The sequence below is a fragment of the Montipora capricornis genome, chromosome 10, assembly GCF_036669925.1.
Source record: "Montipora capricornis isolate CH-2021 chromosome 10, ASM3666992v2, whole genome shotgun sequence".
Taxonomy (NCBI): Eukaryota; Metazoa; Cnidaria; class Anthozoa; order Scleractinia; family Acroporidae; genus Montipora; species Montipora capricornis.
In genome coordinates this window covers 18,156,888-18,177,135 of record NC_090892.1, presented here as the reverse complement: position 1 = coordinate 18,177,135, position 20,248 = coordinate 18,156,888, and the positions used below count along the sequence as shown (strand labels likewise).

The 20,248-nt window shown below is 38.8% G+C and overlaps 1 protein-coding gene across 1 annotated transcript in view; it reads right to left on the bottom strand.

The window, feature by feature from the left end:
• Window positions 1–512: 512 nt before the first annotated feature.
• Window positions 513–20,248, bottom strand: part of LOC138022189 (outer mitochondrial transmembrane helix translocase-like) — a 22,858-nt gene continuing 3,122 nt past the window's right edge. The window contains exons 2-13 of the mRNA XM_068869221.1: window positions 19,783–19,824; window positions 14,740–14,847; window positions 13,698–13,767; window positions 11,784–11,852; window positions 9,265–9,353; window positions 7,960–8,002; window positions 7,182–7,262; window positions 4,977–5,092; window positions 4,641–4,691; window positions 3,763–3,838; window positions 2,694–2,757; window positions 513–1,236 (exon numbers count right to left, since the gene is read on the bottom strand). Coding sequence (XP_068725322.1) covers window positions 1,128–1,236; window positions 2,694–2,757; window positions 3,763–3,838; window positions 4,641–4,691; window positions 4,977–5,092; window positions 7,182–7,262; window positions 7,960–8,002; window positions 9,265–9,353; window positions 11,784–11,852; window positions 13,698–13,767; window positions 14,740–14,847; window positions 19,783–19,824 — 918 coding nt within the window. The 3' untranslated portion in view covers window positions 513–1,127. The remainder of the gene's footprint in view (window positions 1,237–2,693; window positions 2,758–3,762; window positions 3,839–4,640; window positions 4,692–4,976; window positions 5,093–7,181; window positions 7,263–7,959; window positions 8,003–9,264; window positions 9,354–11,783; window positions 11,853–13,697; window positions 13,768–14,739; window positions 14,848–19,782; window positions 19,825–20,248) is intronic.

Genomic DNA, 20,248 nt, shown 5'->3' with positions numbered 1-20,248 from the left:
CCATCTTACACCAGGGGACACGTGGAAAGTATTAAAAAGATGGCGTTCTTCAATGTTGTTCTGAACATTTTAGACACACTTCAGCATCTTCACTACTTTTCCGAAATTTCTATGAAATCTGTTCACAAGAATGTCTAGAACCTTAGTTCCCCTCGAAAGTCTGTGTTTAAATATTCAAAAATTCTGACCCACCTTCCTTCCGAACAGATATTTACCGAAATTACTCGTTGGGTGCCCCTGAGTGGCTGGGAACATTGAAGTGCCGAATAATTGGTAGCCTGGGACCACGCTACACAGTTATGGACCGAAAAGGAACTTGGCGAAAAAAACATTGGCTAGTGTCCCTCGCTCGGCTCGATTCACTCTCCGAAGTTTTTTTTCGCCTCGTTCCTCTAGTTTTCGCTCCATAACCCCAACTGCGGAGCCTCGTCCCAGGCTAGATAATTGGTTGCGATGCGTCTTTGCCTATTCTTTATCCCTCATGTCCACGTTTATATTTCAGACAAATCGTAAAATAAACGGCCAATCGACACTTTCGCCTGAACGGCTCTTGAGCCACTTTATTGTTCTTCTTCCATTTCAAGTCATTTGCAATAGGCCATTTCGGAAAATACCATAATACTCTTTGTTTGTTCCCCAGCATTTTACATAAGCACTGTTTTCGTTTTCTCTTGGGACCATTGTAAGTCCCAAGAGAAACTAGAAACAATGCTTACGTAAAATTTGGGGAGACAAACAAAGAGTATTATGGTATTTTCCGAAGTGGCCTATCCAGTTTTGGCCCTTTTTATGTTAGACACGCATAATCCGTTCAGACGAACTTTTCGTCGGGACTAATGTGGCGATATTCTGGACTTCACGGCTTGCTGCATGACAAGGAAATATGAAGATAAAATTTCTACCGGTATGCTTCTAATCGGCTGACGCCGTCTCGGCGTGAATAAAACCGTCGGGGTTTTCTCTGAAGTCTTCATTTTTCTTGTCGTTAACCTTCCAAAAGCAATGCTGAAAATGCTGCTTCCAGATTCACAAGCCAGCTGCTCTTTGTGCACCACAATTCTGCTGGGGGGTTAGGGGGGGGGGGGGGGGGGACGAGGCAACGACAATGATAACCACCATAACCATCATCAGCTGTAGAAATTGGTACTTGACTTAGCCTTCTCAACACCCGCCTTCAAATCCTTCATTGCGATTGGTCGGAGGTTGACGTTTACAGTTTCGTCCAATGGGTTGCCTCTGTTAAATAAAAACGTACCATTAATTAAGAACCGAAATCGAGAGCTGTAAGTGAAGTCACGCGTTTTTTCCAGTTTCTTTTTTTTTGTCCAATTGCGAAGTGCAAGGGCCATGACTTGAATTGAGAAAACAAGTAGTCTCTCTTTGAAATGTATCTTTCCTTTTCGCAGGTTCGACTCTTGCAATGGAACACTCGGATTTTTCCGAACCTCCCCGAGTCACCATCGATAACAAAGATACATTCCTTCTTTTTAAATTGACATTAATAGGCCAGGTTACCTAACTCTGCAAAACAAGTGAAAGGTTAGAAATACAATAAATGGGTGGGAAATTTGAAAGGGTCGTTCTTCAAAATCCATCCTTTAACATCTCTCTCGTACTGAAAATTACATAAATTGCTTGGAACTGAAGAAAGTGAAGGCCTCTAAGACCACTCGTGTTTTCACGCCTTTGAGCTCTTGTTTACCAGTTGTCACTTGGACTCCTTCAATTTCCATTCAGAAGATTACGCCAAGCCAAGAAAAGGCCAAACCACAACACCGGGAACTCCGTGTCCTACTCTTTTCGAATATAGTGTGTGGGAGTTACAGTTTATAGTCCTTATCCGAGGAGACTTGAAAGTCTTAACCATTCGCGAATGTAATTACAAAGGCAGCACTTTCTCCTCTGTTATTTTAAGACCCTGAGTGTTGGTCCGGTCGGAGTTGAACTCACGACCTCCCTCATCTAGGGCTCTTTTACGCTAGTTGTATTAGATCAAACATGGACTATGCGGTACCGGTTTTTCACTACAGTTTGCCTAAATACTTAATGCGAGAATTAGAACATGTACAGAGGAGAGCAATGTCTATCATCTGTCCTGGTCATGGCTATCATGAGACCCTCGATATTATGAAGTTTAAGGAATTAGCCATCCATCATGACGAAATACGTGAGACACTTTTCGACACGATTGTAAATGACAACAATCACCCGCCTTTATAAGTTACTACTGTACTAGCAACGCATGAAACTACTTATTCGTTAAGGCGCGCTCGACCTTTTAACGTACCACGCTTCAAAACCGACCGTTTTAAGAATAGTTTTATTATCTCTTCATGTCTTAAAGCGAACACAGCTTAGAGTTTCCCTTTTGAGCCGAGAGGCCTCTTTTCATATTTAGATAGTTAATGATTAAATCTGTGTAACTTTATCTTTATTATGTAAGTAAATACGCAATTCAGTTTTTTAACCCTTTCAGCCCCGATAGTGCCAAATGGCACTTATAGATTTTACTCTGTCTAACGCCAGACGATTTTACTCGTCAATGGGGAACCCCTCGGGGCTTAAAGGGTTAACTGCTATGTATTTATGAATATAAACTTCAAACTTCAACAGGTAGTGCGATGCTCAACCAACTATTGACCCAACCGGTTGTCGGTTACCAAGTAGCATTGCATTTCTGTAGAAAGACTTACATTGAGTCTAAGTTGTTTCTGCTTCTTACATAATCTCTCACACAAGACATGGCTGCCACACGACCTGACACACAAAATTAGGCAAAAGAACCTGGATTAAACTTACAGTAGTGCAATAGACATAATTATTATCCAGGGTCAAAGGAGAGGGAGGGGCGGGAAGAGCTGTACAGTTTTCAGCCATGGTTGCTAATTAGACCGATTTTTCACGCGTTGCTAAGGAAGGAAAATGTTACTTCCGGTAACTGACGTCATCATAACATAAGCTGACAAGAAAACCCACTCACAAGCAAAAGTCACCGCACAAACTGTTGTTTCCATCGAAGGTTTTCCTAGCCCTTCCTCACGCTCGTTCTCACGTCAACTGCGCATGCGTAAACAAACTGACTTCCGGTTTGAGAAAAAAGCTAAATCTCCAGCGGTTTTAAATTGAATTAATTTCTTTTTACATGGCACGTTTCACCCCCAAATACAGAATATAGCTAAGCATTGATTTTTTAAAATCATCTTTTTGAAAAAGTTATGGGTATTTCAGTATCGTTTATGTCTTTAAAAAGAACATTTTTCAAAATAAAAAGAAAACCATGCTTGGCTGGATGCAAAAACGAATACAAAGTATCAAACCATCGATTAAATCCCCAAATTGCGTAGCGTGGCGACAAATTTAGAGTTTTCTTTTATTGGTCACGTGACCATGGGCGTGGTATGATGACGTCATATTTAGGGTCATTGGCTTACAAAAGTTGGAAACTGACCAAAACAATTCTCAAATTAATTAACAATTACAGCCTTAGCAACGCACGCCAAAAAAACGTCAGTGGGCCCTTAACAAAATAAAACTGTCACCCTTTCTGCTTGCTTGTCTTGCTTGCATTTTTTATCCCTGCCACTTTAACCATTCACCTCCCAAGGGTGCCAATTACAAATGTTTCTCTATCTAATGAGAGAATTTTTAACTTGTCAGCAGGGAACCCCTTAAGGGAAAAAGGTTTTAAATGTTCTCCATGGTTCCTGATATCACCAGTGACATTATTATGTGAACATTTAAAAGCATGAAAATTCTACTTACACATTTCCTTGAGTCCACTGCCAGAAAACCCTTCTGTCATTTCTGCTAATTCATTAAAGTCAACATCTTCTCCGAGCTTTAAAAAATAAAAATAAAAATTAATGACTAAATAAAGGAGTGAATAAATAGAACTGCATTTCATCAACAGTATTATTCTTCAGAAATTGATTTTATCAAACGAGTTGATAAAGGTTGAATAACCACCGTGAAAGATTTTTAGCTTTCCAAATCTTTCACGGTGGTTATTCGACCTTTATCAACTCATTTGATAAGATCAATTTCTGTTTCAATTGCCCACCGACGCAGCACCACAGTTTTTTTAGAAACTAAAATTTTGGTATTATTCTTCAGATGACTGAAACATCAGACTCGCCTGTACTTAGACCTCTGCCGTTTCAGAGCATGCCCATAACACCGGACACAAACCACTTTGGATTGAATTTAAGTTCAGGGATCATGACTCAGGTTCTTCACTTCAGATTTCGACCTTACAACATCAACAGGGAATGTGGAATACAAATTCCAGAAGAATGAATGTCCACAATCACAAAACACAATAATAGGAGAGCTGACTGTACAACAGCAGGCCGCCAAGGAAACAAACTCACCAAAATGTGAGGATCTAAGTGCACAAGGGGCAATACGGAAAGAATAAATAAAAATGCCCCACAGCCACAGCTGGTGTGAAACAACCAATCACAGTAGAGCATCAAGCCTTATAAAGTAAAGCCCAACCAATTGACCTTATTGCCTTATGAAGACTACATGTAGCAATATGCAGTCACTACATCACTATCTACCACATCAGAAGTGACCACATCATTAGACAAAAAATAATATCACCTTGTTAGTATTAATAATGAATTGTAAGGATTTACCTTCTCCTTTACCAGAATAATGTTCAAGATTTCTTTGCGCTGATCTGAATTCTGAAAGCAGATGTCAAAGAATGTCTCAGTGAGTGCAATAAAGAATGTTATTGGCCATGAATTAACTATTAGTCACATGATCATAAACCACTTGACCACTAAGTCTAAACAGGATGCACTAAAATGGCCATGTGGTTTAAAACCATGTGACTAGCATTTAAATCAAACACTTGACTGATGAAGACATTATTCCTGTTTAAAAACTGATTGCTTTGAGTCGGTAATTTTTTGGATCACATCATGCTTCAAGGACAGGAAAAATAATCCTTTTAATAAACAACTTACTGGTAATCCTACATGAAATCCACAGGGCATCCTCCTGAGTATCGCTTTGTCAACATCTTGAGGTCTATTGGTTGCCCCCATAACAATCACCTGACAGGAGGAATCAGTCAACAGACCTGAAAAACATTTTTATTACAAGGAAATGTACTGTTCTTCTCAGTAACTAAATGTACAGTTTAACTTGACAACACCTTTCAGGTGTTGCAAGAGAATTTTGATTGTTTCGCGAACACTGCTTTCTCTTCATTGGCTACTGTACAGGGTTTTGCACTTTCTACTATTCTTATGCAAAATCTATTGTTGTATGTTTAGGTTTTTTTCTATTGTTCTCTTAAAGTTCCCCTGTGACCAAAAAATCAATTCTTATTTTTCTTTGGATTTCAAAACTATGTTAACTTAACACCAAACAACTAAAGTTTTAAGCCTTGCATGATTTTAAAAAGATACATGTTTATTCTACAATGTAACTGGAATTTTCCTATTTGATAGTCCGCCATTACTAACTAGTTTAAGATCTTGAGAGAGCTGGATCGAGGAAAAAATGACGTCAAAGACTCATTAGTTTACGAATGCAAATAGCAATGAGTGTGTTCACTGCAGAATTACATGTAATAAACTGCATGGGAGTTTTGGGCTTTCAGACTTTTAAACTCGACTTTTGCATATAAATTATAATCAACTGCATTCAAGCAATTAAGCTAGTGAGCCTTTGACGTCACTTTTCCCTGGATTCAAACCTCTGAGGACCAATCAGTCAGTTTTGATGTGAGTAATGGCGCACCGTCAAATCCAAAGTCAACGGCTTTTGGATAAAAATCAAAATTCAAAATTTTGCCAATCAGGTGTAAGCAAAAATACTTTCAAAATCTGAAGAAAAAAGGGACATGATTTTCTTTATCACAGGTGCACTTTAACTGATTATAAAGACCATGAACAGTGGTAGGGGAAAACCTGACTCTGTCAAGCATGCACGCCAAATTACCTAATCAAACAATAATAAAAAATTATTACACAAGATAACTCTAGAATTGTCACCACCAACCAGTGGTACCATCAATGTCGTTGTTTGGAAGCCTGGTATGTCAGTTAAAATGCTGCTTTTTGCTTTGTTGTGGTCTTAACTGGCTTTTCAACAATCCTGCAAACCAACATGTATGGGGGCAAAATTTACAGGGTAGAATTACTGCCCTGTACAGTTGTAACACTCTAATAAACACCAGCTGTCATCTTTGTCAACCTCCTTGGTGTTACTTCACTATAGTACCACTTATTAGTGTCACCCAACTAGTGGACTAATTAATGCAAATCCTGCATCACGATTGGCTACGCTACTAGAGGACTATTAGTAATAGTCCTCTAGTAGTGAAGAGCGTGATGCTTTCTTTCGTTTAATTCCCAATTAAATATTTCTTTAACTTGCATTTGCTAACTTTATTAAAACAAATATTTGCCCGAGAAGCAAAGCTTCGAGGGCAAATATGCTAGTTTTATGAAAATCCAATTTCCAAGGTGCAACTATCAGACCGATAGTTCAGAGACATAAACACTCTATTGTCTTTATTGTTCACTACTAAATTTTCTTCTGCGCGCCAGCTCAAAAATCATGTTGAATTATTTTCAACTTTATTAGACGAAAGCCGTGTCAGCCAATGTAAAATTTGAAAAAGAAAACAAACAAAAACCCTCTTAATACAATTTCGATTGTTTATTTTCCATAAGGCCACTTGTTTACAGAGGTATTTTCAGCGGATGACTACTATCCATCCGGGTATTTTCCTCGGACGGGCACTATGGGCTGATAGTGTCTCTCTGCGGACGAACACTATCGTGTCACGTGATCAACTTAAACCAATAAGAATCGGAGAAAATTTAGTGGTGAACTATAATGACCCGTAGCCCACAAGGGCTACGGGTCTAATAATTATTGTTAATTAGTCACTAAATGCTTTGCATACAGTGTTTTGTTATAAGTGCTTGCTGAGAAGCTCATGAGGGTTTTGAAGCTAAAGATTTGTAATTTTGTAATTTTCTGGCCAAAAAAAATATGCAGAGATAAAAAATCAACTGGACACAGTCATGTTAAGAGCTGGTCAATTTGCCCCACACAGGGCCTTAAATAAATCCCATGTGCACATCGTTGCTCCAGTGTAGATGATGATGAGACTACTGTTATGTTAAACTTCACAGAACTGATTGCTTACTCACCATCCCACAGTGTCATGAATTGAGCTTTCATCATTGCTGTGGCTTCATGATCAGTCGTGTTTCGCATTCTGAGAAAAGAGTCTAAAGAGCAAAGAAATAAAACTGTAACCCAATTATGATGTTCCAACTGTTCACTGTGGTCCATGCAAAGAAGAGAGGGTTTGTGGGTATAAGACCAAACAAAGCTGAACAATTGAAGTTAAGTCCTCAAACTTAAGAATGGAGAAAATGAAATGGGCCTTCTTAGGTACTTATGATATAAAATAATGGTCTAATAATTATTTCTACCTTTAAAATTCTGAGAGAGCTAAGTCAAGTTTAGAACAAAATGACACCAAACACTCAATCGCCCTTAAATCCACTGAGTGTGTACAAAACTGATTTAGCATGCAGCACCAGAGATTTGGGCTTTCAAACTGGTACATTGTAAACTGGTATCTTGCATGGTTAATTGGCTGCATTCCCAATAATAATAATTATTATTGCGTGAATCTTTGGCATAATCTTCTCCTCAATCCAGCTCTCTGGAGTCTTCTGGTGTAGTTTTAATGCAAGTAATGCTGGAAAAATAAACTTTAAGGTAATATAATCTCCAACTTTTGCTGATCAGATGTCAACAAAGCAAATTTTCAAAATTCAAGGGAAAAGAGTCAATTTTTTTGTTGTAGTGGCTCTTTAAAATAACAATAATTACATATTATCCCCTTTATTAATTTTAGTTACATGTACCTAATTTTTTTAAAGGAAAACCTTGCATAATAGGGAAGCCTCCACTCACCTATTTCATCAATAAATATAATACATGGTTGAAGTTTCACTGCCTGAAAATGAAACAAAATATTTTAATTTAATTTTATGACCTTTGCCAGTCAAGCTGGCAGAGCGCCACTTACATGTAGCTTGTGCCAATTACTGTGGCCCCTTTTTTTACCCTCCCAACCATGATACACAACAGAAGACAGACCACAACACCGGGAACTATGTGCCCTACTCTTAGCGACAAGTGTGTGGGTTCTTTTACGTTCCACAGGATTATTGACATTGAAGTGTTGTGAGACGGGACCTCCGGCTTATCATCCTTATCCGAGAAGACTTGAAAGTCTAACCATTTGCAGATGTAGTTACAAAGGCAGCACTTTCTCCTCAGTTATTTAAAGACCCTGAGTGTTGGTCCGGGCGGAGTTGAACTCGCGACCTCCCACGTGACAGTCTGGTGCTCAACCAACTAAGCCACCGGTGCCAGTGGCGCACCGGTGTGCCACAACATTGGTGTTACCTCAAAATGCACAATTGCTCAGTATTTCAAGTAACAAGATACACACCCATTTCAATAAGGATCACGAGGTGTCCTACTACCTTACCATCAATACCTAGTATCACTGATGTATAGAAATGTAGACAAAAACTGTTACAGTCACAAAGTACCGGTATGTCCCTGACAAGTCCATCCCTGAAGTAAATATTATAAACAGAAATATCACACTGTCTAACTTTGTTGAAAAAAACTAAGGGACTACATGCCATTTACGGCCTTATCTCACAACCTTTCCTTGGGATGTTACAGAATCCACACACTCTTCGCAAAGAGTATGGCATGGAATTCCCAGCATTGTGGTGTGTTCTAATAGGGAGCTTAAAGCAAGCAACGTTTTTTAGCCACGGAGAGCAACCAGAATGAGTTGTTTCTCTTTTTAACTTGTCTTCATACATGTATATGTACAGCCACATTAAATTTAAGTTCACTTAAGTACATTTGTATCTTTCTCTACTAGACACAATTATTAGTTTATGAAACTCTGGGAGACACTACGTACTGTCCTGGCATGTAGAAAGTTCACTTCTGGTTGCAGTCTGTAGCTCAAACATGTTGCATGCTTAAGCTCCTTTTTGTCTCCAGCAAACAGTGGCCTGAGCCTAGCACTGAAATCTTAAAAGGCTTATGCTGGGTAACTATAAGTCATGACATTTGAATGCACAGTAAGTTGACATGATATTTAAGTAGCAAATATTATACTGCTAACCATACTTTAAAAACTTTACCATGATTGTCCAAATCTACGAAACAAAAGCCTTTAGTGCTTACCAAAGAGAAAACAGCAGCAGCAAGCTTTTGTGATTCACCATACCATTTGTCAGTTAAAGAGGAAACTTGAAGATTTATAAAACGGCAACCTAGGTAAGAGGATTAAATTGCTTAGCTTGATGCACAGATTACTATTAATAATATTATTTTGGTCTTGAATTGAGGGAATCCTTCAACAATGATAACAATAATAATAATAATAATAATAATAATAATAATTTCTAGAATTATTATAACAGTATCCGGCTAATATACAGTTATTTCAATATCTTGATAGCACTTTCTGACTGAAAAAGAAAACCTAACAAAAACTGGAGACTTAAAGAAATAGTAATCGCCAAGGCTAGGAATGCGTTTGAATAACTTGAACTACTTGCAGAATAAGACATCACATCTCGAGTATCACATTCAACGCACGTATAGAAAATGTAACAATAAAATAACAATGTTTAAGAATCTTGAAAATAATATATTTCGCTCGTCGAGCCTCATCAGTCAAAAAGAACCTCATGTAAGTCATATTAAAAAAGGTTTGTGTGTTCCCAGATGTCATGTAAGCCAACAAGGGGTAACTTATTTTACATGGTCTTGCGCCACTATTGCGCAGGGGAACGCAGAAACAATTCCACTCGCTCTTAGAGTTCATCAATGAACCTTCTGGTACTTTGTCTATCCGAACACCCTCAGATATTTGCCCCAACATGGCGTCGTTGGAGTAAGACCCGGTAACATTCATCTTGAATTTCTGCGTTCTACTGTTGTGTTTCTCTTTACAATGCTTCCACAAGACTGACCGCTCTTTCCTTTTGGCTAGTGACTTCATGTGTTCTTTGCCTCTTGTATATGCACTCCTTGACGTTTCTCCGATATAGATATCGCCACACTCCGCACATTTCACCTCATAAGTCACACTCTGTCAATCACAAGGTCCCCTCCCACCTTCTCTACACACTGGGCAATCCTCTCTTTCACATTTTCGTGACTTAAATGGATCGGATCTCTGGAGTAACTTTTTAATCGCAACACCAGCTTTCTCTACCACCTTGATTTTGAAACCTTGCCGCTTTATTTCTTCCTGGTACCTCCTCTGTAGCTGTGACTTCGGTGTTGCTTGTACAAATATTATCGCTTCGTTTCCGCTCTTCTTGTACCAGTTGCTTCTCTTTATCACCCTCTCTTGCCCTTGTTCCTCTCTCCTCCATTCCTTTGGTCGATGTAACGGTCTTTCGCCCTCTCGATCAGCCTTTTCTCTCACTCTTTACGCCTTAAGGGCTGAGTTGACAACCTCGTACCTGAATCTCTCACTGTACCCCGAGTGCTGCATCCTCAAAACCATTTCATTAACATTCTCCAACCGCCTCTCCCACGGCAACAGCTTGCTACAATTACGTATAACTCTCAAGACCTCTTGAGTTAGTACTATCCTCTTAGTACTCCAACTTAAAGGCTCAAAGAGCGAAATATATTGCAAGATTCTTAAACATTGTTATTTTATTTTTACATTTTCTATACGTGCGTCGAATGTGATACTCGAGACCTGATGTCTTATTCTGCAAGTAGTTCAAACTGGAGACCGTGATCAGGAAAACCCCTCCCTCTTTTACATCTTGGCAATTCTGTCACATTTTTCTGCTTTTTTAAATTGCATTTTACCATTAATATTTCCCTCCTTCTTTTACAACATTTCTTTCACATTTTGCCATTCTTTTGTTGGAGACAAGAGGAGGAGATTAGGTAAAGGTGACAGTTACGTGAACTTTTAAGTGAACAGTTTGCAGGTACCGGTACATGTAGGTGGAAAAAGAGTAAATTCAATTGTTTATTAAAAGTTCTTTTGGGAGCCCTTTGAGAAAACGTTGATTGCAACAGAGAGGGTTTATTGCTTAGTTTCAGAGTTACATGTAAATCACCTTTTTGCATATTCTGGGACCTTCAAGCTCTTTTCAAGGTGTTCACAAGGCATCAGGGATCAGAGAATATTCCCAAATTGTGGCTATTACTGTTGCTACAGAGCTTTTCTCTCTCAGACACTTCTTCTGTTACATTGTACATGTATGTTCTACTATTCTCCCCTACTGCTACACTGTACTTTAGTTGAAACATTGTGTTCTTGAACCTTCTTATATTAAATGCCCCAAAGATAAAAAATGATGAATTCCCTCAGGGGAATAAAAATAGTCCCCATGTATAGTCTCCTTTACAGGCGTTATCAGGGTTGTCATGCAACGACGCTTCTCCCCACTAGTGGGGAGGAGCATTGTGTGATGCCTCCAATATGTCCCCATGATGTTCCTTAGCCAAAACTCAAATTTCATGGTTTTCTAGGCATGGACATACATGTAACTTTACAGACTTCCTTTTACCCTGATGCAAGGTCCATAGTTGATTATACCACCAAAAACATTAGTGAAAAAGAGTTGGAAGTGTCAGGGAAAGAAGAGGTTCTAATAGGGATCCTTGAAAGCCCGAGTCCATCTCATACATGTAGAACTACGTGTATCTGGTTAAAATATACCTACCAGCTTCTTTAGCTGTTGCTTTTGCTAGCATAGTTTTTCCACACCCAGGAGGCCCATATAATAAAACACCTATAACATGGCCAAAAAATGAATCTAATGAGAAAGATGGAAGCTCTCTACAATGGTAAATTGAGCAAATTTAAGCCACCTTTTGTCAGTAAAGAACCTTGCAAATACTCAAGCAGCTTTAACCACTTAAAAATAATTTGAGCAGTTGTCAACGCCAGCTGATTTTAATACCAATGGAGACCTGTCGAGCAATGAAAGGGTTTGAAAGATCTATGTCTCCTTTAGATCTTTCCCACTAATAGTGACACTTGGAGGTTTCACTCTGTTTAACAACTGACAATTTTACTTGTCAAAGGGAGCCTGGTTCTTGGAGTTAGGGTTAATTGTAATTTAACCAATATACGTGATGACTTGTTTTATACTGGTACGATGCTTTATCAACCAACATTAGCATGACTCCATATCTATTAGGGGTTGGTTTGTAGGTTTTCTGTTCGGGAAACGACTTGATGATATAAAAATTGTGCATTTCAGGTGCATCCAACTTCATTTCATTTTCATTTCAGCTGTAGTATATTCTGGTGTCTCCAATGATGATGGTGATGGTGATGTTGATTGAAAAACCAACCTACACTGCAGGTCATACATGTTTACAAGTATTGGGACACATTCCCAAACTATTTCCCCCTCCCTCCTTTACAAAGTTGCATTTCAGTAAATACACTGTAAGATTGAGAAAGCCAGAAAAGTGGATGGAAGGCCGGGCATCTTTCAACATTGTTTGTGGGGAAGAGGAGGAATGTGGATAAAGTCATAATTGAGAGTAAACGTTTTAAGGTGCTGTTACACGAAACATTTCACAGTGTAACATACCCTGCAACGACAAAAATCGTTGCGAGACAAGTTACTTTTTCGAACTTGTCTCACAATGATTTTGGCAGTTGCAGGGTATGTTACACTGTGAAATGTTTTATGCAACTTGTCCCACCACAATGTCACCAAAACATTGCGAGACAAGTTGCACAAAACATTTCACAGTGTAACAACGCCTAAGTTTAACCCATTGACCCCCTACATGTACATGTATGTTGAATGACAGATGATTTCACTTGTCAACGGCGGTGGTTCAAGGGTCAGTGGGTTAAAGGAATAGAGCTACAATTAGTATTACATGTAGATGAGCATTCAGTTACATGTAGTTTGTGTAGTTATTTGATGCCCCATGTACTTATGCCCTGTATTTTATTATTTGATATGAGTTGATTTGATTCAATTTCTGTACAGCATCCCAAATTAGTACCCCTGCACTAAATACAGCTGATGCTTAATTAAAGTTCTGATTGTGAACCCAATCATTAAAATCAATTAACTAAAGGTGATTATTTGGATACAGAATATTACTATTTTATTATTAGGGTAATATTTGAACCTTCATCAGGATTTAGTGAGGTCCATGTGGGAGAGGCACGGTGGCCTCATGGTTAGTGCGCTTGACTCCGGATCGAGTGGTCTGGTTTCGGGTCCTGGCCGGGGACATGGTGTTGTGTTCTTGGGCTAGACTCTTTACTCTCACGGTGCCTCTCTCCACCCAGGTGTATAAATGGGTACCGGCAAAATGCTGGGGGTAACCCTGCCATGGACTAGCATCCCATCCAGGGGGGAGTAGAAATACTCCTAGTCGCTTCATGCTAATGAAACCGGAGATAAGTGCCGGCCTGATGGACCTTCTGGCTCGTAAGCAGAGACTTTACTTTTACTTTTACGTGTGATAATTATGGGAATCTTGTGTATCTTTCGTCTCATGAAGTTATTAAATTAAATAATTATTTACTCATAATAATAATCCATTTCAATTGAGACAGAGCATGAACTTTTTTCAACAAAACAAAATGAGATATTTCTCACCTTTTGGTGCACTGAGAAGAGAAGAATTTTCAAATATATCTCTTTGCTTAATAGGCAAAATAACTGTTTCCTGTTCAAAATAAATTATCATTATCAGTATTATTATCATCATCATCATCATCATCATCATCATCATCATCATCATTATTATTACAGTATGTGGTGCAATTGAAGGAGGCTAGTCATCAGCTTTGCCTCTGTATGTCCTTTGATTTAGTCAACTGCTGCCACAGACAAATAAAATCATGTAGATGTGCAGCACCAATCTCAAGATGTGTACTGTCCCAATTAATGCCCCTTTTGTAGCAAGCTGATTTAGATGTCTGCCTTCAAAACCTCATGACCATAACCCAGCCTGTTTGATACAACCCCTAGAGCTCTGATAACAATAGCTAGTTTCCATTTTCATTCCGTAAAGCCTCCCCCTTGTTCTAAAACCAGATCTCAGTACTTGTCTCTCTTCTCTGTCTCTACATGTACATGTACTTCTAACCCATGTCACGTTGTAAACTATTACATTATCATTATAATTATATAATTATTGACAGAAAAAAAGGTTCTGAACACACTCAGAAGACAAGGGGACAAAAGTTTAAAATTTGGAGCAGCAGCTTGGGCTGGAAACTTGGGATATGCAAATTAAGTAACAATGTCATGAGGTATTTGTCACAACACTGCAAACTCCCCGTCCTGCTTTTTGCAAACATCTTACGGAAGTTTACGAACAAGTGTTGTGAGTGAGGTAGGACCAACAGTCCTTGTTTGAGAACTTACTTGGTATCTGTAGCGAACAGAATCACCAAAGTTTCATTGATGTTTGGTAGCCAGACAGTTTGCAGTAAATGTTGCAATTGGCTTTTGAAGTAACCAACTAATTGCAAAAAGTGGTTCATCAATAATCAATGTAGGCAAGTCACTGTGAATTGCTTACAGCATTTGAGTAGAAAGAGATAAAGATTTCAACCCACAAAGTTTCTGATTACTTGTAATTCTAATTGGTGCTATTGTAGCGTTAAATTGTTATTGAAAACATAATTTTCACCTTGATTTCATCAATAATTCCACAGAGTCCTCCAATATCTTTCCAGCTAATTGGCAGCGTTAAGGGATCAACAACATCAGCTGCTACGGCTAACTCATATTCAGTCAACTGAAAACAAAAACTTTATTAAAATAAGAAACATGATTTTGATAAGCTTTCAAAATCTTAAAGCGCTAATCATAAGTAATGAAGAAGAAGAGCAATAATTTATTGTTCTGTAAGAACTGGAATGGAACATTATTTTCCATTTTAAAATAATTTCAAGTTTTCCATAAGGTTGACCTGGCATATCCAAAATTACAAAAGGGTCTTACATTCCCATTACATCAGTCCTTTCATCCTCAGGCTTGTTTCCACTTTAATTTATAAGAGTAGGATAACATTGGAAACAACCATGAGTAAAACAAGTTGACAATTAACCTTTTATTTTATTTTGTATTCCTGTTTTGCGTGGTTCATCTAGTCTTTCAACGACATCGTTTCTACAACGTTAGTCACGTCTCTTCACATCATGGTCGAGGTTGCGCTCAGGGAGTTTTTCTTTCGCCAAGAAATGTCGATCTTTCAGGGCTTTCTTGTCCGTTCCATGTCCGCCATATTGGATGCTCCGCTAATGGTGCTGCTATCCTGTCACGTATTGTCCGGGGGAAATTTTCGAAAAGAAGAATATTGTACGTGGTAACGGCTCAGCATCTTTCAACCATGAGTTGCTGAAAATTCAACTCAGCGGAGACGTTCATCCAAAACCTGGCCCAGAAACCGGTTCGGTTAATACAACAAGCAACGAACGTTTATTTAGTCGTCACAACACGCAGAAGGATATATCCTTCTTTTATGCTAACGCGAGAAGCATTGTTAGTAAATTGGATGTGTTTCACTTGGAAGTTGCTAATAAGGCTTATGATGTTGTTGTTTTAGTCGAGACACACCTGGACTCGTCAATAGCTGATGGTGAAATCTTTGCGGCGAATTATAGTGTAGTCAGGCGTGGTGGGATGTTGCACGGGCGTTATGGCGGAGGAGGTTTGATTGCAGTTCGTTGTACCATCAAATCTTCCTTAAGGGATGACATGTTGTCGGACTCTGAACTAATTTTCGTAGATTTGTTTTTTCCAAATGATCGCAAGATAACTGTAGGTGCCTTTTACAGACCGCCAAATGCAGACACCAAACCTTTGTTGGATATGCAAGATGTTCTTCAAAATTCCACACATCAGGATTTGGTTATTATTGGAGATTTTAATCTACCTGGAATAGATTGGTTTGATGTTAGAGCTACATGTGATTCAGCTAACAATTCCCTTCTGATCGACATCATCCAAGATAACTTTCTTACACAACTTGTAAATGAGACAACTAGAGAATGCAATATTTTGGACCTTGTGCTCACGACATCTCCCGAGCTTGTACGCGAGTTAGCCGTCGGGGAACCTTTTTCAGACCATCACTGTTTAACCTTTTATTTGTCTGGATCTCTTCCCCGCCCTCGTAAATCTAAGAAACTTGTTTACGCATACAGAAAGGCAGATTGGGAATATTTAAAATCGCTGTTTACACATACACCGTGGCATTGTGCATATTTTGACGACAACTTGGATGATAACTGGCAGGCGTGGTTGGATTTATTCTTTGCGGCAGTGGATCAGTGTATTCCGAAGCGGCGACGCAACAATAAATTTAATCCTCCTTGGATTTCAAAGGAGCTCATTAAGCTTTGTAGGAAGAAAAAATCTCTTTTCAGGAGGGCAAAGCGAGTAAACTCGGATCTCTTGTGGATGAGGTATCGCACTTTAAATAACTCTGTTAAGAAAGCGTGTAATGCAGCGAAGCGAAACTACATCAATGACCTGGCCAACGAGCTTGCTTCTAACAACAATCCCAAGCCGTTTTGGAGCTTTGTGAAATCTATGCGTAAAGGGTCAAACAATCTCGTTTCACTCAATGTTGACGGCGTTACTCTCTCAAACGATCTTAGAATTGTTGAAAGTATGAATGAATTTTTCTCCTCTGTATTTACATCAGAGAACTGCGATAATTTTCCCGAATTTGAATATGTTACTAACAGTAAACTTTCAAACATTCTTTGCGACACAAAGGAAGTAGAAAAGCTGTTAAAAAATTTAAATATCTACAAGTCGCCTGGACCTGACAGTCTATCACCTCGCATTCTGAAGGAATGTGCGAGTGTTTTGTCATCACCTCTGTGTTTTTTCTTTAACAAATCATTTTCAACAGGCAAACTGCCACATCTCTGGAAACTCGCTAATATCACACCTTTGTTCAAAAAAGGCAGTAAGACTGACAGGAATAATTATCGCCAGATCTCATTAACATCAGTAGTGTGCAAGATTGCGGAGAAAATCGTTAAGTCTTGAGTGATGGATTTTTGGCAAAACATAAATATTTTTAACCCGAACCAGTTCGCTTACATGGAGGGTCGATCAACGCTTTCGGAGATTCTTTCTTGTTACGATGATTGGGCGAAATCACGTAACAACAGAAAGCCAACCGACATTGCCTTTTTGGATTTTTCCAAGGCGTTCGACAGTGTACCGCATGAGCGTCTTCTTTTCAAGCTCGAGCGTCATGGTATCGACGGCAGCGCTCTCCAGTGGTTTCGAAATTTTTTAATTGGCCGGATGCAACGCGTCGTCATACGCGGTACTTGCTCGTCCTGGTCTCCAGTTTTATCAGGTGTACCCCAAGGAACAATCCTAGGACCTGTTTTATTCATCTTATATGTAAATGACATTTCATCGGGAATTTTATCAACGGTTAAACTGTATGCGGATGATACCAAGGTTTATAGAGAGATCTCTGACATAGCTAGAGACACAGTCATTCTTCAGTCCGACTTATTCCACCTTAAGAGTTGGTCTGAGACCTGGCAGTTAAACTTCAACGCGAACAAATGTGAAATTATGCGAGTGACACATAATCGTGATAAATCTGTTCCAAATTACTCCCTCGTATCGCGTGGAGAACGTCTCAGCTCAGTGAGTACTGTAAAAGACCTCGGCATCACAATCTCCCATGATCTCTCGTGGACTTTACACGTTGTCGAGGTGGTCAATAAGGCCAATAAAGTTCTCGGTCTAATCAAGCGAACAATCGGTTCTGTAAACAAAGAAATCTTTTCCACAATGTATAAGGCTCTTGTGAGACCAATCCTCGAGTACGCTTCCCCTGCATGGTGCCCTTACTTGGTAAAGAATATTGTTCTCTTAGAAAAAGTTCAGAGAAGAGCTTCTCGATTGGCCTTAGGCCAGCGAAGGGGAGAGATGTCATATGAAGATCGCTGTAAACTGTTGCGTTGGTCGCAGTTGACTGACAGAAGACTATATTTTTCTTTGATTGAATGCTATAAACTTGTATTTGGATTGCATAGTCTTTGTTTTCGTGACTTTTTTGAGTTCGCTTCAAAACGTACCAGGTCCAATCATAACTACAAACTACAAGTTAAATCGGCGAACTGTAATTGTTATAAATATTCATTCTTCGTTAAAATTATTCGCGAATGGAATGACCTGCCTGCCAATGTTGTTGAGGTAGGAAATTTGAGACGTTTTAAAATAGCTCTTAAATCATACATGTGTATTTCTTAGGTTCCACTTATAAACATATATTTTTGATTTTTATTTTGGAAGTTTATTTACATAGGGTTAACCTCTTAAACTTCCTTTTAGGGTATTACTTGTATTTATTTGTTTATGATACCTTAAATAAAGTATGTATGTATGTATGTATGTTTGTAATAATTTTCAAAATTACCTCGTTCTTAAATACTTTTGGAAAAATTGTTATTTCTCGTCTAATAAGTCTTTTTTCATGCAGTTTTTTTGCACAGCACAAATCTAGGGTAGTCAAGCTATCGATCCATACTAATTAGGCTATTATAGCACTTGTATTTCCTATTTTTTTAGCCTTCCGAAGTTCGACCAAAAAATCGGTGCATTTGAATATTCAAACTTGACGCCGCCGGAAAGCGATGGAATCTGTAAGATTCATATTGGTGTTCGAGCTGTGAACTGAACAAAAACTCCAATTCACATTCCGGAGGCTGAGTCGATTTTCCCAGCTTTGTTCGGAAATCTGATTGATGGAAGCCAAAACGCAGTTTGGTGCTCAGCGTTTGAAGGTTGACCTTGTTTTTACTTTGAGATGAGTACCACTCAGAGAAGAGGGGGGTTTGTTGTGTTATTCACGCGACAACCAGGGCAATGCTCCACTATTATATTTTCTTCTGTTTAGGGAGGTGCAAATCAAAACTAAAGCCATGAGTTGTAATGGCGACAACAATGTCATGATAACTTCTCAGCTTAAAAACAACTTTAAATGACTTCAAATAAATTTTCAGGTGACTGAAAAGCTTTAAAAAATCTCTTTTTTTGTCCACGCCATCCTCCTGTTCTGACATCATTGCCTAATTCAAATTAACTGGTGCCCAGTCCTTGCGTGAGGCGAGCCTTAATTTGTGCAGTTGACAAACAAAACTTAAGAAATGAATAAAAGACTCCAACTGTCCGTAGCTTTAAGAAAAAACTAATGTCCAAGATAAGAGTTTCTTTATTTCCACATAACAATTTACATACTATGATGCACAGATGAATTTTCTGCATAAAGATTTAATTCATTAAAAAAGAATACTTTCATGAGGATCAAGTACAAGCTAATTTATTTTAAATGTCACTTAGATCCAGGATTGCATGTAACTTACATCTATCCAATTTTGAAATCCAACACAAAGGGTCCTATTACCCAGTAAGCCTAAGCATTAATATTTGCCACATTTTCCAACAATGAGGTAAGTGTGTGGGATGCATGTTATTAAGGTTAAAGCAAAGGGCAAACGTAGCTCTTTCATTTTGATTGAGTAGCAGACTTCAGGGGAAACTTTGTGATGTTGTTTGTCTATACCGTATTCCTGCACAATGATGTGCTGATGAATACCGGGAGAACAGCAAGGGGACACTGCATAATGCCAATCAAAATCAGTGTGCATCTAATTATGTCAATTTTCTGGACATATCTGTATACATGTACCTTGACCCCTTCCATTCCTATTTTCTTCAGAAGTTGTTCAGCCTAAACAAAGGAATGGTAAGTGAGTAATTACAACAAACTTAAATCACTTTGCAGAGCAAGGGGAAAAAACTCTAAATTTGGCTCTTGGTGAATACCTGGCAGTGAGGTTGGAGAGGATTTGGTATTGTACATAAGAGATGTACTCATCTGCAAGGAATTTTCTCTTTTTTTTTTTTTCATGACAATGGGACATTCTGTTTTTTATCTGCACCCTCCCGCTCCCCCCCCCCCCCCAATGGAGGGCATTAGTCCGACAGCCCCGAGGGGGGGGGGGTACTGCCATAGATGGGCTATATAGGTATGTGCCACTCTGTGAAGGGTATGGCTTTCAAGCAGTTTACCCTAGCATAGGGTATATAAATCAGAGTGTTTGGGTCTAGAATAGGGTATCATTTTCCACGAAACTGACCAGTCGCTTGAAGAT